Raw genomic sequence first — 24,676 nt, 5'->3', positions numbered from 1 at the left:
AATGCATTGAATGGTATGATAGTTATGAATTAAACTTGCTGCAGAATGCTATGTCTCATCCAATTTAATTTCTTATTACACTGGTGAAGAGATGCCCTTCTGAACACCGCTGTTGTAATGTTTGAGTTACTGTCGCCTTCCTGTCAGCTTGAACTAGGCTCAGATCTCGTTAACAAGGCATTTTCAAACTCATAACTTCTGCTCACTGGATTTTTTTTTTTGTTTTCCACACAATTCAAGATAAACTCTAGAGACTGTTATGCATGAAAATCATAGAAGATCAGCAGCTGCAGAGATACTCAAACCACCCTGTCTGGCATCAACAATCATTCCACTGTCAGTCATTTAGATCACATTTCTTCCCCAGTCTGCAATTTCATCTGAACAACAACTGAACCTCTTGACCATGTCTGCATGCTTTCATACATTGAGTTTCTGTCACGTGAATAGACAATTAGATATTTGCATTAACGAGCAGGTGTACCTAACAAAGTGTCCTCTGAGTTTATGTCCAAGTTCCTATATACTATGAAATTGAATGATAGAGCTGAAATGTGTGGCACTTCACAGAAAGATTGAATGGTGGCAGTATGGAAGGAGATCATTGAATCAACTGATGTCATGACAGCTCTATATAAGAGCAAATCAGGTAGCGCCACTTCCCTAAATCACTGTAAAATCCTTTCCATTACTTTCTTTCAATTGGTTCAGTTGAGTCCTGTTCCGCTGCTTCATCTGACAGTGTATTCCAGACTCCAATCAATCAATCACTGTGTAAATATATTTTACACATTTCACTTGTTCCAATTTACTTTGATTCTAAGTTCCCTTGTTCTTCAGCATTCCACAGAAGGTGGAATACCTTTTAGGAATTTAAAAGCTTTTAGTTGATCCTTTATTATCTATTTTTTTCCAAATAGAGCAATGCTAGCTTCTCTATTCCATCCATTTAACATAAAATCCTTTATCCCTAGAATCATTTTGGTAAGTCTCATCTTTGTCCTATATAAAGCAAGAATGGTGTATTACGTATAAACCAGAGTTACATTGGAGTTTCAGAATCCGATATGTATTTGGAACCATTTTTTCAAACAATTTTCCTACTTTCTATAAAACGATAAGACTTGGGAGCAGGATTAGGCCATTCTGCCCATCGAGTCTGCTCCACCATTCCGGCATGGGTGATTTTTCTTCCTCTCAACCCCATTCTCCTGCTTTCTCCCCATAACATTTGATGCCCTGACTAATCAAGAACCTATCAACCTCTGCTTTCAATATAACCAATGGCATGGCCTCCACAGCCATTCACCACCTCTAACTAAAAGAATTCCTTCTCATCGCTGTTCTAAAAGGACATTCTTATATTCATAGATTTAATGTTCATACTCAACTTTGCGTCTTTTTTAAAGCAAATGCTTTGTTATCTGCTTATCTTCAAGATAGTTTTATGGACTTAGAATTGATTCTGAATCTAAAGGTTCAAGTAAATTCATTTGGAATAGACGTCAAAACTCTGAATGTTAGCCAAAGTTAAATGATTTAGATTTGGATTCGTGTGGTCCTGTTCAGAGAATCTTTTGGATTCCCTGAAATTGGAAAATACTCACTTTCAATTCAAAAGCAAAGAATAAACTCTCTGATAAGAAACAAAATTTCTGGAAATTCTCAGCAAGTTGGGCAACATCTGCAAGAAGTGAAAGGCAATAACCCAGAACGTCACTTCTGTTTTTCTCTTTACTGATGAAGACTTTTCAGCATCTCACATCAAAGTTGCTGGTGAACGCAGCAGGCCAGGCAGGAAGAGGTACAGTCGACGTTTCAGGCCGAGACTCTTCGTCAGGACTCAGCATCTTCTGTTTTTATTTCCTGAAACATTGGTTTCTCCATCTGATTTTTCATGATGATTTCTTCATCGAGTTTACTATTCTAAATCAGGCAGTATCTCTGGAAAAAGAAACATAGAACATAGAACTGTACCACACAGTACAGGCTCTTTGCCCCACGGGTTGTGCTGACCTTTTAACAGAATCCAAGATCAGTCTTACACTTCTCTCCCACAGAGCCCTCCATTTTTCTTCCACCTATATGCCTATCTATGAGTCTCTTAAGTGTCCTTAATGTATCTGCATCTACCACCACTGCAGGCAGGGTGTTCCATGCACTCATCGCCTTCTGTGTTTAAAAAAACAAACCTGCCTGTGACATCTCCCCTATTCTTTCTTCGAATCATCTTAAAATTATGCCTTCTCATATTCGCCATTTGCCATTTGGGAAAAATGTGTTGGCTGTCCACTCTACCTATGCCACTTATCATCTTACGCACATCTAACAAATCATCTCTCATTCTCCTTCATTCCAAAGAGAAAAGGCCTAGCTTGCTCTACCTTTCCTCATATGACATGTTCTGTAATCCAGACAGCATCCTGGTAAATCTCCTCTGCCTCCTCTCTAATGCTTCCATATTCTTCCTATAATGAGGTGACAAGAATCGAAGTGTGATCTAATCAGAGTTTTATAAAACTAAAATATTAACTCGTGGCTCTTGAATTCTCACCCCCCCCCACCCATTCTGAAGCCCAAAACAACATGCACCTATGAACTTGTGCAGCAACACTGAGGGATATATGGTCATAGACCCCAAGGTCCCTCTGTTCCTCCACACTGCTAAAAATTCCGTATTAGCCTTGCACTCTACCTGGACGTTTGATCTTTCAAAGTATTTCATTTCATATTGTTCCATATTGAACCCTATCCACCACTTCTCAACCCAACTCTGTATCCTACCAATGTCTGATTGTAACCTTCAGGAGTTTCCTACCTGGGGTCCACAACCCTTCACTTAATAGTAGGGGTCAATGGCATGAAAAAGGTTGGGAACCCCTTTTCTACACTATTCAATCCCACCACCTTTCATATCATTTACAAACTTACTAACCCACCCTTCTACTTCCTTATCAAAGCCATTTATAAAAATCACAAGAGCATGGGTTCAAGAACAGATCCCTGCGGAACACCGTTAGTCATTGATCTCCAGGCAGAATTCGCTTCATCTGCTACCATCCTTTGCCTTCTGTTTGCAAGCCAATTCTGAATCCAGTTATCAACGAAATTAATGTTTCTGGTTTGAGACTTTCATCAGTGTTTTTAGAATATATCAACTATACACCCGTGCTACAAGATAAAGGCCAGCATCTCAATAAAAGCTGCAGAGAGTAAAAGGCTACTGAAGAGTAATTGTATAGTATATGCTGAATCATAAATATTGCTTTACAATACTGTTTTCCTTTATAACATCTTTGGAAAATAATTAGAATGGGATTTCTTACAGATATAACTAACATCGAATGTACATGTTGACACTTCCCTATACTTTTTTGCAGAGAGAAAGAATTGTCAGGTCATTTTGTGGAAACTTGTGGGCTCCTCACTGATTTTTAATTTATTGATTATAGATTATGCCCATTGGTTACATATCCTCTTCTTCAAAGATGAAGTTATTAAATATCAACATATTTGATACATTTTTACACATTTACACATTATTGAATATTACACATATTACATATTACATGCGTACATATTACACATTTTTGAATAATGGGGTGAAAATATGGTCCAGGTTATTACATAGATTTAAATTCCATAGCTGTTCTGATGAATTTTGAACTTGGGCCTCTGGGTTAATATCCATGAGCTACTCTTCAACCTTTATTGATCAGCTTGTTCAAGGTACCATTCCACCGTGTGGATTTATGTATATTTACAGTCAGGTGTCTCTTCAAGGATATAATCCATTGGTTACTTCTTTATGTTAAGTGTAGGCAGCCTTTATGTTATATTGCATTGGTTACTTTTTTATGTTAAGTGTAGGCAGCCTTTTTCATAGCATCTCTCTGTCAATGTACAGCCATGCATTATCTTTACTACCTTTTTATCTACTGATATTTTGACACTTTCTTTGCTTTGCATGGCTATTTTAAAAGAGAAAAGTTAGTAGAATTGAAAGAATAAAGAATATGATAAGAACAGCAAGGAAAGAAAAAGTTGCTCAGGATATTAGACCAAAAGACATAGGAGCAGAATTAAGCCATTTGGCCCTTCAAGTCTGCTGTGCTATTCCATCAGGGCTGATTTTTTTTTTATCCCTCTCAACCTCATTTGCTGCTATCTCTCCATAACGTTTGATGCTCTGACTAATCAAGAACCAATAAACCTCTGCTTTATATGTACTCAGTGACATTGGCCTTTGCAACCATCTGTGGCAATGAATTCCATTGACTCACCATCTTCTGGCTCAACAAATTCCTTCTCCTCTCTGTTCTAAATGGACATCCCTTTGTTCCAAGGCTCTTCCCTCTGGTCCGAACTCACCCTGTATAGGAAACATTCTTGCCACATCCACTCTGTCTAGGCCTTTCAATATTTGAAAGGTTTCAGTGAGATCCCCTTCATTCTTCTAAACTCCAGTCTATAGCCCAGAACCATCACATGCTCCTCATACATTAACCCTTTCATTCTTTTTCTTTGATAAGGGGCTCAAACTGCTCACAATACTCCAAGTGCTGACTGACCAATGCCTCATAAAGCCTCAGCGTTACATCCTTGCTTTTATATTCTAGCCCTCTCAAAATGACTGCTAACATTGCATTTGCCTTCCTTATCACCAACTCAACCTTCAAGTTAACCTTCAGGGATTCCTGCCCAAGGGCTCCCAAATCCCTTGGCATTTCTGATTTTCAAATTTTCTTCCCATTAAGAAAATATTCTATGCCTTTATTCTTTCTAGCAAAGTGCAAGACCATACACTTACTTACACTATATTCCATCTGCCACTTTGTGCATTCTCCCAATCTGTCTAAGTCCTTCTGCAGACCCCTTGCTTTCTCAACACGACCACCCGCTCCAACCATCTTCATATCCACAAACATGGCCACAAAGCAATCAATTCCATCATCCAAATCATTGACATGTAATGTGAAAAGAAGCGGTCCCTGCAGAACACCACAACACCACCAGAACACCACAAGTCACCAGCAGTCAACCAGAATAGGCTCCCTTTCGTCCAGATCTTTGCTTCCAGCCAGTGAGCCAATCTTTGATTCATGCAAGTATCTTTCCTGCAGCACCATGGATTATTACCTTGTGTGCAGCACCTTGTCAAGGGGTTTCTGACTCTCCTTTGTCTATCCTGCCTGTTATTTCCTCAAAGAATTCCCACAGATTTGTCCAGCAAGATTTTCTCATAAGAAAACCACGCTGACTTTGAATGATTTTATCATGTGCCTCTAAGTACCCTGAAACCTCATCCTTAATAATGGACTCCAACATCTTCCCAACCACTGAAGTCAGGCTGAATGGCCTATGACTTCCTTTCTTCTGCCCCGCTCCCTTAAAGCATGAAGTGACATTTGCAATTTTCCAGTCCTCTGGAACCATTCCAGAATCCAGTGATTCTTGAAAGATCAAGGATCGAGGCATGACTGCGCAAGTGTGTGGGTGTCTGTGAGTTAGACCGGCGGAAAGGATCTAAAAGGAAAATAGCTTTATAGAGCGGGTGTCGGAGGAGTGCGTGATGGAGTAGAGGGAGTCAAGAGTAATAGGGCTTTGGCTCAACTGGGCTTCGGCAATAATGGGTGGAGGCGAGGTAAGTTACTTGTGAAGGATAGGAATAGGAAGTACGTCTGTGAGGCCGGTGTTCTGTACTGGGTGTCAGATGTGGGATGTCCGGGAGACTCCCAGCCTCCCGGACAGCCACATCTGTGCCAGGTGTGTCGAGGTGCAGCTCCTCACGGACCGGGTTAGGGAACTGGAGATGCAGCTTGATGACCTTTGTCTGGTCAGGGAAAGTGAGGAGCTGATAGAGAGGAGCTACAGGCAAGTAGTCACACCTGGGCCACGAGAGACAGATAAGTGGGTAACAGTCAGGAGAGGGAAGGGCAAGAGTCAGAAACTAGAGAGTACCCCTGTGGCTGAACCCTTTAACAATAAGTATTCCTGTTTGAGTACTGTTGGGGGGGTACAGCCTACCTGGGGAAAAGTAACAATCACCATGCCTCTGGCACAGAGTCTGGCCCTGTGGCTGAGGGTCGGGAAAGGAAGAAGGCAGCAGTAATAGGGGACTCTATAGTTAGGGGGTCAGACAAGCAATTCTGTGGATGCAGGAAAGGAACATGGATGGTAGTTTGCCTCCCAGGTGCCAGGATCCAGGATGTTTCTGATCGCATCCATGATATCCTGAAGTGGGAAGGTGAACAGCCAGAGGTTGTGGTACATACTGGTACCAGAGACATGGGTAGGAAAAGGGAGGAGGTCCTGTAAACAGGCTAGGGGGAGTGAGGAAGGAAGTTGAGAAGCAGGACCTCAAAAGTAGTAATCTCGGGATTACTGCCTGTGCCACGTGACAGTGAGTATAGGAATAGAGTGAGATGGAGAATAAATGCGTGGCTGAGGGATTGGAGCAGGGGGCAGTGATTCAGATTTCTGGATCATTGGGACCTCTTTTGGGGCAGGAGTGACCTGTACAAAAAGGACAGGTTGCACTTGAATCCGAGGGGCCCAATATCTTGGTGGGGAGGTTTGCTAAGGCTTTTGGGGAGAGTTTAAACTAGAATTGCTGGGGGATGGGAACTGAACTGAAGGGACGGAGGAAGGGGTGGTTGGCTCACAAATCAAGAAAGCTTGGAGTCAATGCGAGAGAGAAGATAGGCAGGTGATAGAGAAGGGATGTGCTCAGACCGATGGTTTGAGATGTGTCTGTTTTAATGCAAGGAGTATCATGAACAAAGCGGATGAGCTTAGAGCGTGGATCAGTACTTACAGCTATGATGTCATGGCCATTACAGGGACTTGGATGGCTCAGGGGCCGGAATGGTTACTTAGAGTGCCAGGCTTTAGATGTTTCAGAAAGGACAGGAAGGGAGGCAAAAGAGGTGGGGCCGTGGCACTGTTGATCAGAGATAGTGTCACAGCTGCAGAAAAGGAGGAAATCATGGAGGGATTGTTGACTGAGTCTCACTGGGTGGAAGTTAGGAACAAGAAGGGGTCAATAACTCTACTGGGTATTTTTTATAGACCACCCAGTACTAAAAGGGACATCGAGGAGAAGATAGGGAGACAGATTCTGGAAAGGTGTAATAATAACTGGGTTGTCTTGGTGCAAGATCTTAATTTCCCAGATATTGATTGGCATCTCCCTAGAGCAAAGGGTTTAGGTGGAGTAATGTTTATTAGGTGTGTTCAGGAAGGTTCCCTGGCACAATATGTAGATAAGCTTACAAGACGAGAGGCTGTACTTGATTTGGTATTGGGAAATGAACCTGGTCAGGTGTCAGGTCTCTCAGTGGGAGAGCATTTTGAAGATAGTGATCACAATTCTATCTCCTTTACCATAGCATTGGAGAGGGATAGGAACAGACAAATTAGGAAAGCGTTTACTTGGAGTAAGGGGAAATATGAAGCTATCAGGCAGGAACTTGGAAGCATAAATTGGGAACAGATGTTCTCAGGGAAACGTACGGCAGAAATGTGGCAAATGTTCAGGGGATATTTGCATGGTGTTCTGCATAGGTACATTCCAATGAGACAGGGAGAGGATGGTAGGGTACAGGAACTGTGGTGTATAAAGGCTGTTGAAAATCTAGTCAAGAAGAACAGAATAGCTTACGAAAGGTTCAAAAAACTAGGTAATGATAGAGATCTAGAAAATTATGAGGCTAGCAGGAAGAAGCTTAAGAATGAAATTAGGAGAGCCAGAAGGGGCCATGAGAAGGCCTTGATGAGCAGGATTAAGGAAAACCCCAAGGCATTCTACAAGTATGTGAAGAACAAGAGAATAAGACGTGAGAGAATAGGACCAATCAAGTGTGGTGGTGGAAAAGTGTGTAAGGAGCTGGAGGAGATAGCAGAGATATTTAATAATTTGCGTCAGTCTTCACGACGGAAAAGAACCGTGGCAATTATAAAGATGACTTACAGCAGACTGAAAAGCTTGAGCATATAGACTTTAAGAAAGAGGATGTGCTGGAGCTTTTGGAAAGCATCAAGTTGGATAAGTCACTGGGACTGGACGAGATACACCACAGGCCACTGTGGGAGGCGAGGAAGGTGATTGCTGATCTTCTGGCAATGACCTTTGCATCATTGATGGAGACAGGAGAGGTTCTGGAGGATTGGAGGGTTGCAGATGTTGTTCCCCTATTCAATAAAGGGAGTAGAGATAGTCCTGGAAATTATAGACCATTGAGTCTTACTTCAGTGGTTGGTAAACTGATGGAGAAGATCCTGAGAGGTAGGATTTATGAACATTTGGAGAGGCACAATATGATTATGAATAGTCAGCATAGCTTTGTCAAAGACAGGTCATGCCTTACAAGCCTGATTGAATTTTTTGAGAATGTGACTAAACACATCGATGAAGGTAGAGCATTAGATGTAGTACATATGGATTTCAGCAAGGCATTTGATAAGGTACCCCATGCAAGGCTAATTGAGAAAGTAAGGAGGCATGGGATCCAAGGGGACCTTGCTTTGTGGATCCGGAATTGGCTTGTTCACAGAAGGCAAAGAGTGGTTGTAGATGGGTCAGATTCTGCATGGAGGTTGGTGACCAGTGGTGTACCTCAGGGTTCTGTTCTGGGACCCCTTCTCTTTGTGATTTTTATAAATGATCTGGATGATAAATGAAGGGATAGGTTAGTAAATTTTCTGATGACGCAAAGGTTGGAGATTACAGCAGGACATCGATAGGACGCAAAACTGGGCTGAGAAGTGGCAGATACAGTTCAATCCAAATAAGTGTGAGGTGGTTCATTTTGGTAGGTCAAATATGATGGCAGAATATAGAATTAATGGTAAGACTCTTGGCAGTGTGGAGGATCAGAGAGATCTTGGGGTTCGAGTCCATAGGACACTCAAATCTGCAGCGTAGGTTGACTCTGTGGTTTCGAAGGCATGCAGTGCATTGGCCTTCATTAACCATGGGATTGAGTTTAAGAGCCGAGAGGTAATGTTACAGCTATATAGGACCTGGTCAGACCCCACTTGGAGTACTGTGCTCAGTTCTGGTTACCTCACTACAGGAAAGATGTGAAAACTATTTAAAGGGTGCAGAGGAGATTTACAAGGATGTTGCCTTGATTGGGGAGCATGCCTTCTGAGAGTAGGTTAAGTGAACCCAGCCTTTTCTCCTTGGAGTGACAGAAGATGAGGGGTGACCTGATAGAGGTGTATAAGATGATGAGAGGCATTGATCATGTGGATAGTCAGAGGCTTTTTCCCAGGGCTGAAATGGCTAACATGAGGGGCACAGTTTTAAGCAACACACATCAAAGTTGCTGGTGAACGCAGCAGGCCAGGCAGCATTTCTAGGAAGAGGTGCAGTCGACGTTTCAGGCCGAGACCCACCAGCAACCTTGATGTGTGTTGCTTGAATTTCCAGCATCTGCAGAATTCCTGTTGTTTGGGCACAGTTTTAAGGTGCTTGGAAGTAGGTACAGAGAAGATGTCGGGGTAAGTTTTTTACTCAGAGAGTGGTGAGTGCGTAGAATGGGCTGCCGACAACGGTGGTGGAGATGGATACGATAGGATCTTTTAAGAGTCTCCTGGATAGATACATGGAGCTTAGAAAAACAGAGGGCTATGTGTAACCCTAGGTAATTTCTAAAGTACATGTTCAGCACAGCATTGTGGGCAGAGGGCCTGTATAGTGCTGTAGGTTTTCTATGTTCTATCATTACTAATGCCTCCACAATCTCTTTAGCTACCTGTTTTAGAGCCTGGGGTGTAGTCCATCTGATCCAGGTGACTTATTTACCTTTCAGCTTCCCAAACATTTTTTCCTTAGTTATAGCAACTACACTCACTTTTGCCCCCTTACACACTTGAATTTCTGGCGTACTGCTTGTGTCTTCCACAGTGAAGACTGATGCAAAATACTTCTTAAGTTCACTCCCCATTTCTTTGCCCCCATTACCACTTCTCCAGCGTTATTTTCAAGTGGTCCAATGTCTACTCTCTCCTTGTTTTTACTCTTTATAGACCTGAAAAAACTTTTGGAATAGTCTTTTATATTATTGACCAATGTAGCCTCATATTTCATCTTTGCTCTCCTCATAGCTTTTTTAGTTTCCTTCTGTTGGTTTGTAAAAGCTGATGGCATTTGTTATTTAATGGAGGTTTCAATAGGTACATTTAACGTCAGAGAAATGTGTACAATATACATATATCCTGAAATTCTTTTTCTTCGCAAACATCCACAAAAACAGGGAAGTGCCCCAAAGAATGAATGATAGTTAAAATTTAGAACCCCAAAGCCCCCCCCAGCTCCCCCCTCCCACGCGTAAGCAGCAGCAAAGCGACAACCCCCACCCACCAGCAAAAAAGGATCTGCACCCTCCACCGAGCACTGAAGCGTGCAGCAAAGCATCAGAAAAGACACAGACCTGCAGTACCCCAAAGACTACTCATTCACCCAGTAATTTGAATACCAAAGGCTCTCTCACTCCCTAATAAGGGAAAAAGAGGTGTCCCTGTTTCATGACTAATCAAAAGAAGAAATAACTTGGGAGAAGTGCTTTGCACGCAACTCCAGTGCAGTCATAGCTAACGGTGTCTCCATCCTGTCACATTATCATACCATCTGGAGGCACGGTAGCATAGCGATTAGTGTAATGCTTTTACAACACCAGTGACACTGCTTCAATTCCGCTACTGCATGTAGAGTTTGTATGTTCTCCTTGCGACAGTGTGGGCTTTCTCCGGGTGCTCCTGTTTCCTCCCACATTCCAAAGATGTACAGGTTAGTAGGTGAATTGGGCACATTGGGTGCTATTGGGTGGCACAGGCTCGTTGGATCAGAAGCACCTGTTAACGTGCTGTGTCTCTACGCAAAACTAAGCAAGTACACATCACTCATTGGAAAGATAATACAACAAAGCAGAAGAGGATGGTAACAAAAGCAAAACTACAACAACATGAGGAAAGAAAGAAGAACCAACAAAACAATGTCTGAGATATGTAAAAAAAATATATTTTGCTTTGCACTGATCATGGGCAGCATATAAGGAAATGAATTAATGTTAATAATGTGTTCAGCATCAGCTGACAGCAGAAACTGAATGGGTATTTAGGTACGTTTTAGATAGATCTAACAATTTATCCTGATGTCATGCCATTAGTGCAGCACAATATCCTGATGCACGTCACAAAATTATCTTAAAGAAATTGACAGTTTTCACTTCTTCACTTCTGCTGCTGGTCTCTCGAGGATGTGGTGTGAATGCTGTTTCTTGAGTACGGTCAGCAGCAGATTACTTTGTGCATGGACTCTCCACAACTATGTGCTATGGAGAGAAGCAGGAAAGTGGGGTTGAGAGGAATAATAATCAGTCATGATGCAATGGTGGAACAGACTTGATGGGCTGAATGACCCAATTCTGCTCCTATGTCTTATGGTCTTGTGGTTTTAAATCTTGATTAAAGTGCACAATTTGCTCAAATTGAGGAATTTGTAATAAATTTGATGTGTGTGGCTGGAATTTCATGTTTTCTGATATCGGTCATTACTGTTGTCAGCCTTGGCTCAGCAGCAGTGCCCTGAGATTTTAGTGTGTGATTTGGCCTGATGCTTCAGTATAAACGAGTATTTCATTTCTAGAGGTGTTATCTTTCAGATGAAAAGCACAAAGTAAGGCCAATCTAGGCAGACCAAAATTCATTTTTCAAGAAAGGACAATGGAGCTGTCTCCATATCCTGGCTAATATTTATGTACATCAGAATCGTTACAACAGATTTTCTAGTTGTTTATTTTACAGCTGTCTCCACTCAGCAAGAGGTCCCCTAATCTCCTCCACTGTCTATCAGTGCACAGGAGGCAGCTGAAAAGCTCCTTTGCCAACTTTTTCTCAACAAAAATGAAATGTTTTTGAAATTGCCTACAGTTGGATAGCTTCTTCTCTCAAATATCAAGCATCTGCACAGATAAACGCTCATGGTTAATGCATTCAATGTATGTTTGTAGTCCCTTGCTATTGCAATAGCTCCGTTAGTGTTATATACTTTCCATTCTTAATTTTGATCTATCAGCTTTTCGCTGCAATGTGATTGATACGTTTATGGATATTTTAGTGGCAGATCATCATCAGTGACTCATTAACATGAGTAATTTGTATCATTGCACAGAGATATTGACTACCAAACAGTAATACTTCAATTGTATCGGTGACAGTTGATTACTATCTTGACCTTATCTGCAGCAAATGCAATGGAGTTAAGATTAGGGATAGCTGGTGGCAATAGGTCTCGAAGTTCCATTGTTGGATGTTTTGGAATTAGATGTGAACCTTGCTGGCTGCCGTTCTTACGACAACAGGACTCAGGGAATTAGGGCACAAGCAGGAAATTGAGTCCTGTTAAAGGGTCTTGGCCTGAAACGCCAACTATTCAATCACTTCCATGATCGCTGCCTGACCTGGTGAGTTCCTCCAGCATTTTGTCTGTGTGCTGCATAGGAAATTAGGGCCGGCCAGTCCCTTGCCACAGTGGAATATTTGACTTAGAGCCAGCCCTATCTGCTGCATCTATTAACACACAATAAATGAACAACTATACATGGATAGTAACACCTCTTGTGGGCAATTGAAATTGCATTTTTTTTGTTTGATCCTTTCTCTTAATGTGGAAGATTTTGTTTGAAAACAAAAATTGATTAAGGGATTTGATTTGGGCAATTGAAAGTGGAAACCAGCATAGATATTTAGTGGAGTAAAACAGAACTGAAGTGCAGTTATAGCTGTTTGCAAAGGAATATGAAATTAGATTGATCTGCAGTGGCTACATCAATAAATTTGAGCTTTGACTACATTTAGAATGGACTTGTTTGATGAAGGGTCTCGGCCTGAAGCATTGACTGTTTATTCCTTCCTATAGATGCTGTTGGACCTGTCGAGTTCCTCCAGCAACTTGTATGTCTGTTTGCAATAGATTTTTGCCCTATCAATATTTTTGATTTGTAAATATTAGTGATCACTGGAGTTACGGTCAGCGTCACTGCAGATTATCTGCACACACTTAACTAACAATGTTAGGATTCTATAGAAATGTATTTTCTCATGTACCAAATAAGCAGCAGAAGCCAAGCTAAATAATGAAACCCAAGGCTTCAAATTCAAAAGCTGAATTATTTACCTCTTTTCCAATATTTTAACCAATGATAGTAAAGAGATAATAAACACAGTGGATTCTGGCTAATTGGGTCATTGGTTAATCAGGGCAGCTGGTTATTTGGGACAATACTTAAAGAATGAAAACTAATCAAGAACATTTCCAGAATTTCATTCGTTTATTTGGGTCACTATGCCACTTAACTGGGTCAGGAGACTTGCTGAACAGTTTCTAACAAGCATCAGTTGCACACATTTTTGTGGCCTTCAGATGTTACACTGTGCTCAGAGTGAAGAGTTTTTAAATATCGTCAGTTGAGTGTTTCAGAAAGCAGTGATTATTGTGAAATGGCCAGGAGTGAAAATTGAATGATTTCACTATTTCAAAGAGTTGATAGTATTCTAATTTGTTCTGTTGTTCATTTAAATACATAATTTGTTAGTCAGTTAAACACTAGTTTGTCTTTTTTCTACCTTTTTAACCATTTCCATGAAACTTCAGCTAATTGGGGCAGCTGCTTAATTTGGCTGAAATGTCCCTGTACCAATTAACCAGAATCCATTGTATACTGGCTCATTTTGTTCCATTTTTTCGATTGTCAAATATATAGTCATCTGTGTTAATTTCACTTGATTTGTTTTTCAAATCAGATCCATAGTTAATGATGCTGTTTAACTTGGAATCAAGCTGCAAAATAACTTACTGCCAAATTGATCCACTTATGCACATTTGAATAACAGATCAGATTACAACTGGAATATGCCTTGTTGTCAACTTGCCACCTGCAACTGTTTAATTACCAGCAGCTGCGAACAGTTCCATCGATTTTGATTATTCTTAAATGGCTCTAGCAACAGTTACACTGGATAGAGCTACCAACTATACTTTTGGCTGCATACTATTAAAAAGTAGGTGGGGGTGGGGTGCTGATATTCCCTGACAAAGGTGGCATCAATGATTTTTGACCTTTTTCCTACTTTACTTTCTCATTAACTGTTACTATATTTCCAACAAGATCTCCTTTTTTAATATATATAAAGTCAAAACAATGTAATTGGGTAACCCATTACAAAGAAATTGATGTCCAGGAAGCAATTTATTATCCTAATTGTCCTTAATTTATAACATGGATTCTTGGTGCTTCACTTATCAGAGAACTAAGCAATATGGGTGTATCTCTGCTGATTCACACTCACATAATTGAGGATCAGAAAAAGCAGTAGAAGGTTGTAGACTCAGCCAGTTCTGTCATGGGCAATAGCCTCCTCACCGTTGAGGACATCTTCAAAAAGTGATGCCTCAAGAAGGTGATCCATCCTCACCATCCAGGACATGCCCTCTTCTTATTGCCACCATCAGGTGCAGGGATCTGAAGATACACACTCAACACTTTAGGAACGGCTTCTTCCCTCCTGCTGTCAGATTTTTGAATGGTCTGTGAATCCATGAACACTAACCTCACTACTTCACTCTCTTTTTGTACTACTTATGTATGTTTTTATGTTTCCTATTGCAGCTTGTAGTTTTTTTTATGTATTGCAGTGTACTGCTGCCGCAAAACAACACTTCACGTTTGTCAAGATAAACTTGATTTTGATCCTGAGAATCCATTTTAGACTATTTAATAATAATGAAGCTAATCTTCCATTTGAATAAGAATACAAAACAATAAAGAGCAATGTGATATTAAGACGAAAAGAAATAATTAATATCTCTTCAGTTGTAGTTCCATAATCAATAAAAGTGACTTCCTTCAGAGAGCATAATCAATCACCTTCCTCTATTACAAGGGTTGGAAGTGGAGCCGTGAGTTGATGGTCGGGCATTGTTCAATTTCATTCACAACTCTTCCGAAAGTGAAACAGTCCATGCCTACTTCCAGCAGGACTTCTTATTACTATCCTGCTTTATTCTATTTCACTTTCAATTTTAATTCACCTCCTGTTCAGTCTTTAACTCTTAACAGTTTTTAATTTTCAGCATTCTACTTAGGGAAATTTTAAATGTATCATATTAAATAAAATGGAATACTGGAAGGGAATTAAATCAAGTGCCTGCCTTTGAGATGCCTTTCTTCGCAAAATCCATTTGAATTCCTTTATTGCATTTTTTCACTGTCAATTGGGTATATGTTAGTTAAAGTTGATAGTAGAATCTGAAAACAAAGGACAACTCATGGTAGTTTGTATTTCCTTCAGTTACCAGGGAAGACTAACATTAAAGGAATGACAGCAGTAAAGCAATTAGGTGCACCCAGTTCAGGTAAGCCTTTCTAATAAGGGAAGAAATATTCCTTAGATTATTATTTGTATTGTTAGTTCTGTAAATAAGTTGCAGCCCAACTAATATAAAACAAAATTGTTTAATCTTTCATTTCATATCATAGTTTATTTCTAAGAAATGTTATATATATTTACTGACTGACGGAGATGCTGTAGGTGCATTTTTGTTTATGCTTAGCTCTAATGTGCTATAGTAATTACTTTCTAAACAGCTGTTTATTTAAAAAGTGCAGTGTCATGATCTACATCTAGAAATGTTGAGATTGCAGTTGTTTTTTGTTTATTTTTTCCACACTGTACAGTCCAATGAATCTCAACATTTGGATATAGCAATGCGATGGGGATCATTTATTTAAATAATTGCATTTCCTATTCCAACCTTTGGAAGAGTTAACCTTCATGACTGTTTGAATGTTGGGTGAGATAGGATCAAACTCACCATGCAGTCACCAAGACCGTCCTTCCCTGATGGCATGTGAAAAATTAGGCAATTAAATGGCAAAGAATTTTAGTGTTCACATATCGGTAGCCCAGTGGAGTCTAAGGCTTGTTACTTAAGGTACAATTTTTAGGTTTGAGTTGGATTTACACTTGATAATTTTATGAAAGTCATGTATGTGTGTGTGTGTGTGTATATATATATATATATATATATGTATTCTTAAGTGGTGCAGCAGACTTATGCACACACGTCTATAACCTTGTATACTTATTCAGTGATTACTGAGAGAACCCATTCCTTTCCCCATCTCCACCCTCTGCCTTGTGGGCACCTCTGGGCTTCATACTTAAAAACAGGGCTAGGTGAATACATTATCAATATCATTGTACTCAGCTTTTCCTCCTTGCACTAAATCACCCTTCCATTGTTTGTTTATAAAATATTATTAGAATTCCTTCCTAAAGCCTGTGTGCATAGAAATAAATGATGGATAAAACCCTGTAGATAAATGCATAATCCTTCTGATAAGTTGTACACTAGCATAATTGTTACTTAACTCTGAGTCTGAGGCTGAGGCCTCCATCGGTCAGAGTTGACCATGGATATTGTGTCTTAGCTGTCTGGATACGCCAGCCTGGGCAGTACAATATGGAGAGTGAGCTGTTGCCATGTAGTAAGCTCCCCCTCTCCGCACTACTGATGAACCCAAAGGAACAGCCGAGACCAATACAGTTTGGTTCCAGCAGCATCACGGAAGTTTTAGTCGGCGTTGAACTCAACGTAGGTCTGTCTTAGGGACTCCAGTTCTAGATTTTTCCCTCTGAGTTTACTCCCAAAGCCTTCCCCATGACTGGGTATAGCTGCAAGGCAGCAGAGATTTGAGATCAGAGTTTTCCTTCTCCTAGATGAGCTTCCAACCACGGCTGATGAGCCCCATCTGCTCAAAGTGACTGGTTTTAAGGCGCTAGTAACCCACCTTTGCCCCTTCCCCTGTCAGTAGAAACGGTTCTGCTGGGCTTGGTAGCAAAGCCACACGTGAAGGCCAAGATCTGGATTATGTTGTCAGAGCCTATTTGAGGCGCACGCCACTGGGAGGATTTAATAGGTAGTGGGGGCTTGTCCCCATTGCCACCCCTAGCTATAAGCAACCTTAAAGAACCTTTTTCTTAAATAGCAGGGGGACAAATATAGCATTTTCTTTATATTATGCTTTTCATTATTACCACTTAGAGGTAAACTCCAAAGATACTGATTGAGTAAATTCGCTATGCACTGATAATCTTTCATATATTACCTAATGTTAGTCACGTATGTGAAGTTGTGATGTATTTCTCAGATGTTCCATTCCGTTTCTAGCACACAATCGAACAAGCTTGAAACTACTTCCCAAAAAGCCTGAGATTAGTACAAAAGCAATTGTGGGTATGTTATAATTCAAAATTTCAATCTCTTTATATTCTTTGTATAATGTCATACAGGTATTAGGCCAGCTTGCTCAATGCATTCACGGGCTAAGTGCTTCGGTATCAAAGTTTATAGAAATAATTATTTATTGTATTATCATTGACTAGGTTTAAAAAAAAAGATCTACTGCTTTAAATAAACTCTTCTTGGGCTTCCAGCCAGGTATAGGTATCGATATTACCATGACAAACTCTGCCAGGCATGTTTAGTCCAGTGGTATTAATACCCCAGTACTCCATCCCTCCTGATTGGTTCATCCTCTTCCAATCAGGTTTCCACTCTCCCACCTTGTTTACAATCGAATTCCGGTTCTTACCTAGTGCACGACCTTTGTCTTTGTTAAAATTCTTTTCCTCTAGTTTTATTTCAATGGCTTCCTTTAGCAGGCAGTCCCAAAAGCTTTTAGTCATCAGAGTCAATCCTATGGTCACTGTGAATGCAGTGTTCTGCTATCACCAGTTTCTCTGGGTAACCCGGATGGATATACCTCCTGTGCTCCTTGATGCGGGTTTCCAATGTGTGGCCGATTATATGCTGCTCTGCATTCACAGGGAATCCTATAAACACCAGCCGACTTGAGTCCCAGGTCATCTTTGACCCACGTAAGCTGTGATTTGACCTTCCTTGCAGGTTTGTGGATGGCCTATAATTTTAGGTTTATAATTGCAAATCTAATTGATTCCGAGTTATAGAGCACTACAGCACAGAATCAGGCCCTTCAGCCCATCTTGTCCATACTGACAGAAGGTGACTTTTGCGTAGTCCCACCTATCTGCATCTGAACCGTATCCCTCAAGATCCCTCCCATCCAAGAACGAATGCAGATAGGTGCTAAAATTGTAGGGCATTATAGTAGCTGTCAGGGCCAGCATTCAGTAGCCCTTTATAAGGTTGTGGTTAGCCTGTACTGCAAATCAACATTGTCTTTGTGATGAGGATAATGGTACAGTATTATTAGGTCGGGCAAAGAACTTGATTCAGCAGCGCTAAAGGAGTGATGTTTGATTTGGAGAAACATAGAAACATAGAAAATAGGTGCAGGATAGGCCATTTGGCCCTTGGAGCCTGCACCGCCATTCAGTATGATCATGGCTGATCATCCAACTCAGAACCCTGTACCTGCCTTCTCTCCATACCTCCTGATCCCTTTAGCCACAAAGGCCATATCTAACTCCCTCTTAAATATAGCCAATGAACTGGCCTCAACTGTTTCCTGTGGCAGAGAATTCCACAGATTCACCACTCTCTTTTGAAAATTTGTGAGTGAGAGTATTCCTATATGCCTGCTACCCCTCTTCCAGCTAATGGAGTGGTGATTTGCGAGGTGTTGCAGTCCATTGTATAAATGATCCACAGGGCATCTGTGTGGCGGCGGTGGTGGATTGAGTGAATGCTAGCTTGACGAACGGGGTGCCCATCAAATGAGCTTGCTCTTCTATTGCTCCTTAGTGTTTACTTGTCCAAGCAAGTGGAAAATTATTTTCTTGCTCTTATAGCTACAGTATTTATGAAACTTCTCCAATTATATTTGCAGTAAATGGTGAATCCATGGGACCATATCGATTAGGTAGTCTAGAATGCTAATGCAATTGATTGTCATGAGAATTTAATTAGACACTGGCTTGCTGGAGATTGTCATTACGTGATGTGAAATCTGTTTTTGCTAAAGCCTAAATGTAATAGAGATCTTGCTCCTTGCAATCAAGGAAGAGTAGTGAATAGAATTGAACATTGCACATTATCAGTGAACTTTCTCACCTTTGATACTTATTGACCATAAGAGCAGAATTAGGCTACCTGGCCCATCGAGTCTGCTCCGCCATTCAATCACGGCTGATCCTATTGGATGGAAGGTCACTGATGAAGCAGCTGAAGAATGTGGGACCTGATATGAGGTTCCTGTAATAATGTTTTGGGACTGAGGAAATTGGTCTATAACAACCACAAGCATCTCACTTTATGCTCAGAATGACACTAGCTGTTAGAAAATGTTCTTTCAAGTTACTATAGTCTTCATTTTTACTAGAGTCCCTTGATGCTACACTTTGTCAAATGCAGACTTAATGTCAACCTTAACTCTTTTGTCCATTCTTGGACCAAGGAAGCGAAGATGTCAGGAGCTGAGTGATCAGGAACTAAGAATCAGTGTGCATATTGGGGCTGTGTAGGTTAAAATATCTTTAGTGATGTCTGTGCAAAAATGAAGTATAATTCCAGGTAAGATTATCAATAATTCTTTCAGGTAGCCAGTCAACTTCCGACAGAGTGGATGTCCAGACTGAGAAAAGTTCATCACCAAAGCCTGCTATCATAGGGAAACCAGGTAAAGCTCTGACCTTATTTTTTCTTTGATTTCCATAAAATTGTAATTTATCTGTGCTCTTAATTATTTCAATTGTTTGCACATATTTAAAAGATTTATCATTGAAAATATGCTTATAACAAGGATTACGCAATTGGACGTAACCAAAGCAATTTGTGAGATCTTGTAATTCCCATGGACAGAGCTCTCCTTGGTAAAAAGCATAACATTTTCAGTGGAATAACACACATCAAAGTTGCTGGTGAACTCAGTCCCTGACGAATGGTCTCGGCCTGAAACATCAACTGGCCCTCTTCCTAGAGATGCTGCCTGGCCTGCTGCGTTCACCAGCAACTTTGATGTGTGTTGCTTGAATTTCCAGCATCTGCAGAATTCCTTGTGTTTACGTTTTCAGTGGAACTGTTTTGCAAAAAAAAAAGTTTGCCGCCTCTTAAACTTTTTCAGAGTGTTTTTATTATTCTCATAAAAGGAACTTAAACTCATTGGAAGAAATAAAGAAATTACTGAAATTACTGCCTGTTCCAGATTTGTAGCCAACAACAGGAAAGTATTCTATAAAAAAAAGTGAACCTGCTTTCTTTATCTTAATGGACCCTCTTTTGGAAATGTGATCCTTTTCAGATTAGCCAGTTCAACTCCCATCCCATGAGCAGGAGTGCAGTGACAGATTGATTGTTAAAAAATCAGAAACTGGAAATCTAGCCAAGTCTACCCCATCATAGCCATTTGTGGTTTTCATAGGTTAGTGGTGGGCAAATTGGCTATTTACCAGAACCAGATATGTAATTTCAACATTTTATTAAAGCAGTGTGTCTCATATTTTCCTGGTTTAAAATTTACCTGCATAGAACCAGGATACTCAAAAACTTAACACATGAATATTTTTCTAGCTCTGCTTCTGAACCAACAAGAACAGGAACAGGAACAGGAGTGCCCTGCACTTGTTGCTTAATTTCCCCAATGCATAACTTGCCTTTCCATTACCTCAACATGTACTGTCCTCACTTCAGTGTATTTCACCATCTCCTCACAGTCTCACAACCTAGCCTCTATTCCCACTATCCCACAACCTAGCCTCTATTCCCACTATCACACTATCTAGCCTCTTTTCCCACTATCTAGCCTCCATTCCCACTATCCCACAACCTAGCTACTATTCCCACTATCCCATAATCTAGTCACTATTCCCACTATCCCACAACCTAGCCTCTATTCCCACTATCCCACAATCTAGCCTCTATTCCCACTATCCCACGATCTACCCTCCATTCCCACTATCCCACAACCTAGCCTCCATTCCCACTATCCCACAACCTAGCCACTATTCCCACTATCCCACAACCTAACCTGTAGTCCCACTATCCCACAACCTAGCCTCCATTCCCACTATCCCACAACCTAGCCTCTAATCCCACTATCCCACAACCTAGCCTCCATGCCCACTATCCCACAACCTAGCCTCTAATCCCACTATCCCACAACCTAGCCTCCATGCCCACTATCCCACAACCTAGCCTCCATTCCCACTACCCCACAACCTAGCTCTAGTCCCACTATCCCACAACCTAGCTCTAGTCCCACTATCCCACAACCTAGCCTCCATTCCCACTATCCCACAACCTAGCCTCCATTCCCACTACCCCACAACCTAGCCTCTAATCCCACTATCCCACAACCTAGCCTCCATTCCCACTATCCCACAACCTAACCACTATTCGCACTATTCTACAACCTAGCTTTTACTCCCACAATCCCACAACCTAAGCAGCAACTTATACACCGACCAGATCCTCTCCTCCCATGCTTACATAATGGACCCCAGTTTCTGATCAGACAATAGCCTTACCTCGTATTTTGTATCCCTGATCTCTTCTTTGATCCTGTTCTTCCGATCTCAAAGCTGACCTCACAAAAAAATGATGCTTTCCCCTGTCCTCTCTGCTCTCTAGCTCTGACCTACCACCACAGGCTTTCCCACGCAACAGCAAGGCCACCTCTCACTTTGGATGGCGGTTGGCCAGGAACAGATGCAGGAAAGAAAAATGGAGTTTGCTGTAAATTTGTCAGGATCTTGGCATTATGCACTTTTTCAGTATTCCCTTTTGCTACTTCAACCCCCCCCCTACCCCACAACTTTTCCCATCTTTCTGAAAATAATGGGATCAATAATACATTCAGAAATTATACTTAATATTCTTCAAGGATCAATACCTACTAATGTTGTTTTCATATCATTTGTCACAGAGCATACTCGTGATGAGCTACACGACAAGGAAGAAATAAAAGAAGGTAGGATGAATAGATTAAGAGGTGGTTATGTAGTCAATTTGCCTCTGAAACTAATGGCTTGACCAGATATATAAGGAGTGAACTTATGACTTGTTTGCCAAGAGCACATCTTGTGAATTTGGCCTTAGATCGCATGTGATGTTATATTCATTATTATAAATGGACCAAACGCTAACAGAGGAAGAAAAAGTCCAAATTTCCAATAGGCGTCTCTTTTGAGATAATTTAGAACTGATTTTTCCATTAAACTGACATCTTTGTTCAAAGCCAATGAGTATGGGCAGTTTCAGAAACGGAAAAAAACTATACTGCTTGGCGAAGAAATGATATAGCTCTGAGACTGGGAGTTAGCCATGTTGCCAAGGAAAAGATTAGCATTTCATCTGAGCAACACTATAAATAAATTGTCAGGAAGCACTTAATGTTGTCACGATGTGCAAAGTAGAAAAGTTCCATTCTATAGTTCATCTCTTACCACAATGAACACCAACACAGGAAAAATTCTAAATTAATAATGAGGTTGTAGCGTGAGTTGTAGCCTAAAGGTGAAGGAATTAAAGTATAGTGATTTTGCTGCCCTTTGATTTCAGATCCTGGAACAAATATAATTCTCAAATTGTTAGCCCATTGAGTTGGAACTTAAATACTTTACTATTCGAATGAGTCTTACAGAACGCTGAGATTTCTTGACATTTACAGATGTTGATAAATTGGTTTATTATTGTGACATGTACCAAGGTACAATGGAAAAACTTGTATACTGTTCATACAGAACATTTCATTACAACAGTGTATTGAGGTCATATAGCATGCAGAATGTGTTCTAGTACAGAGAAAGTGCAGTACAGGTAGACAGTAAGGTACAAAGTCACAATGAGGTACATTGTGGATTGTAAGTCCATCTTATTGTACTGAGGAACCATTCAATAGTCTTAAAACAGTGAGATAGAGCTGTTCTGAACCTGGTAGCAAATACTTTCAGGATTTTGTGTTGCTGCTGATTGCAGCTGGGAGGAGAGAGAATGTCTGGAGTAGTGGGATCTTTGGTTACATTGCCTACTTTGCCATGGCAGCAAGAAGTGTAGACAGAGTTCGTGGAGGGATGGCTGGTTTCCTTGAAGTGCTGAGAGATGTCCACAACTTTCTGCCATCTCTTGCGGTCTTGGACAGAACAGTCACTATACCAAGCCATATTGCAGCTGGACAGGATGATTTCTAAAGTGCTTCAATAACAATCGGTGAGGGTCAAAGGGGACATGCCAAATTGCTTTATCCTGCTGAGGAAGTAGAGATGCTGGTGAGCACTTCAGATAGATTTAGCAATATATTTGTTGCTTTTGTAATTTATCATCTTATGTCTGTAATGCTTTGCAGTGACTACAAATACTGTCTCTAAACCATCACTGAAAACAATCAAAACAAGAAAAGAAAGTGAGAAACCAGCAATGAAGCCCTTAACAACGAAAGGTAACGGCCTAGATCTTGGACTGGGTGACAAAGGATGACAAGGGGAATCACATTTGCTGTCCGCCTCATTTCCTGGGTTTGTCAAAAGAGATTTCCAATTTTAGACCTCAGATCTAGGAAGATCAAGGGAGTCCTGTTCAGTCAAACATATGGAAGAATTTTCCGTGAAACTTAAGAAGTTTAAAAATAAAGAAGGAAATAATAACATTTGTTTGATTCATTGTTCAAGTACTGAAATAAAAATCGGACCAAATGCATGGGGTTAAGAGAGAAAGATTAAAGAAAAAAACAAAAAAATTATTTTAATCTAAAAGAATTATTTTCCACATTTAGTTTTCTGAGGGAGAGTCTCCACTTACAGGATTAAATTGTCACTGTCAGGGAGAAGCTGTATTTGAAACCAGAGTTACGGGTAAGATCAGAAGAACGGTTTATATGAGTATTCCACTGGCAATCGTGCAGCAACAGATCATATGGAGAACAGTCTCTACAGTCCCAGGTTATAATCATAGAAATCAGAAGTTTAATTCACAGCAGCAGGAACTGATACTCTTGTTACTAATGGTACAAAGTAGGTGAACTTGGCCACTAAGATACATATCCTTAATATCAGTTTCTTCGGCTTTTCACTAAATGAATTTCTGCACTTATCTATTCCTAAATGCTGTGGTAAAAGCAATGCATGCTGGGAATAGTGTGCAGGATAAAGCGCGTGTGCAGATAGAGAAACAAAGTTAACATTTCAGGTCATTGACCCTTCACTCTGTTTCTCTCTCCAGATGTTGTGTGACCTACAATTATTCCTAGTACTGAACGTATGGAATTTGCATGTTTTTCCTGTGACCATATGGGTTTCCTCCAGATGCTCTGATTTTCTCCCACATCCCAAAGACATGGGGATTAGTGCCTTAATTGGTCTCTGTAAATTTCTCCTGTGGTATGTGGAAGTGTTCGAATCTGGTGAGAGCTGGTAGGAATGTGGGGAGATTAAAAAATGGGAACAGTGTAGATTTGGTTGAAGTGAGTGCTTGACAGTCAAGAATCCGGTGTCCATGCAGTATGACTTTGTCCATTATCTCTTTGTTATTATTATTTATAATTTGAAAACCACACAGAAGTTCCATGTGTGTAAAACAATTTCTCTCCTTTCAATTGTAGTCTTTCAGAAATGAAAGCCAGTGATTTACTTTGCATTACCAACATCACTAAATTTTATTATATATATCTGTACTCTTATTTAAAGCCTGTCC

General features: G+C 40.6%; 1 protein-coding gene across 5 annotated transcripts in view; it reads left to right on the top strand.

The window, feature by feature from the left end:
* The window catches only part of LOC140198922 (uncharacterized), a 332,378-nt gene that overhangs the window by 106,469 nt on the left and 201,233 nt on the right, over nt 1-24,676 (top strand). For all 5 annotated transcript variants that reach the window (XM_072260177.1, XM_072260176.1, XM_072260175.1 and 2 more), the window contains exons 7-11: nt 15,358-15,421; nt 17,240-17,305; nt 19,590-19,670; nt 21,915-21,959; nt 23,334-23,426. In XM_072260177.1, coding sequence (XP_072116278.1) covers nt 15,358-15,421; nt 17,240-17,305; nt 19,590-19,670; nt 21,915-21,959; nt 23,334-23,426 — 349 coding nt within the window. The remainder of the gene's footprint in view (nt 1-15,357; nt 15,422-17,239; nt 17,306-19,589; nt 19,671-21,914; nt 21,960-23,333; nt 23,427-24,676) is intronic.

Source organism: Mobula birostris, chromosome 6 (assembly GCF_030028105.1).
Source record: "Mobula birostris isolate sMobBir1 chromosome 6, sMobBir1.hap1, whole genome shotgun sequence".
Taxonomy (NCBI): domain Eukaryota; kingdom Metazoa; phylum Chordata; class Chondrichthyes; order Myliobatiformes; family Myliobatidae; genus Mobula; species Mobula birostris.
The sequence above is the reverse complement of the archived record's forward strand: the minus strand, read 5'-3'. Positions and strand labels throughout refer to the sequence as shown.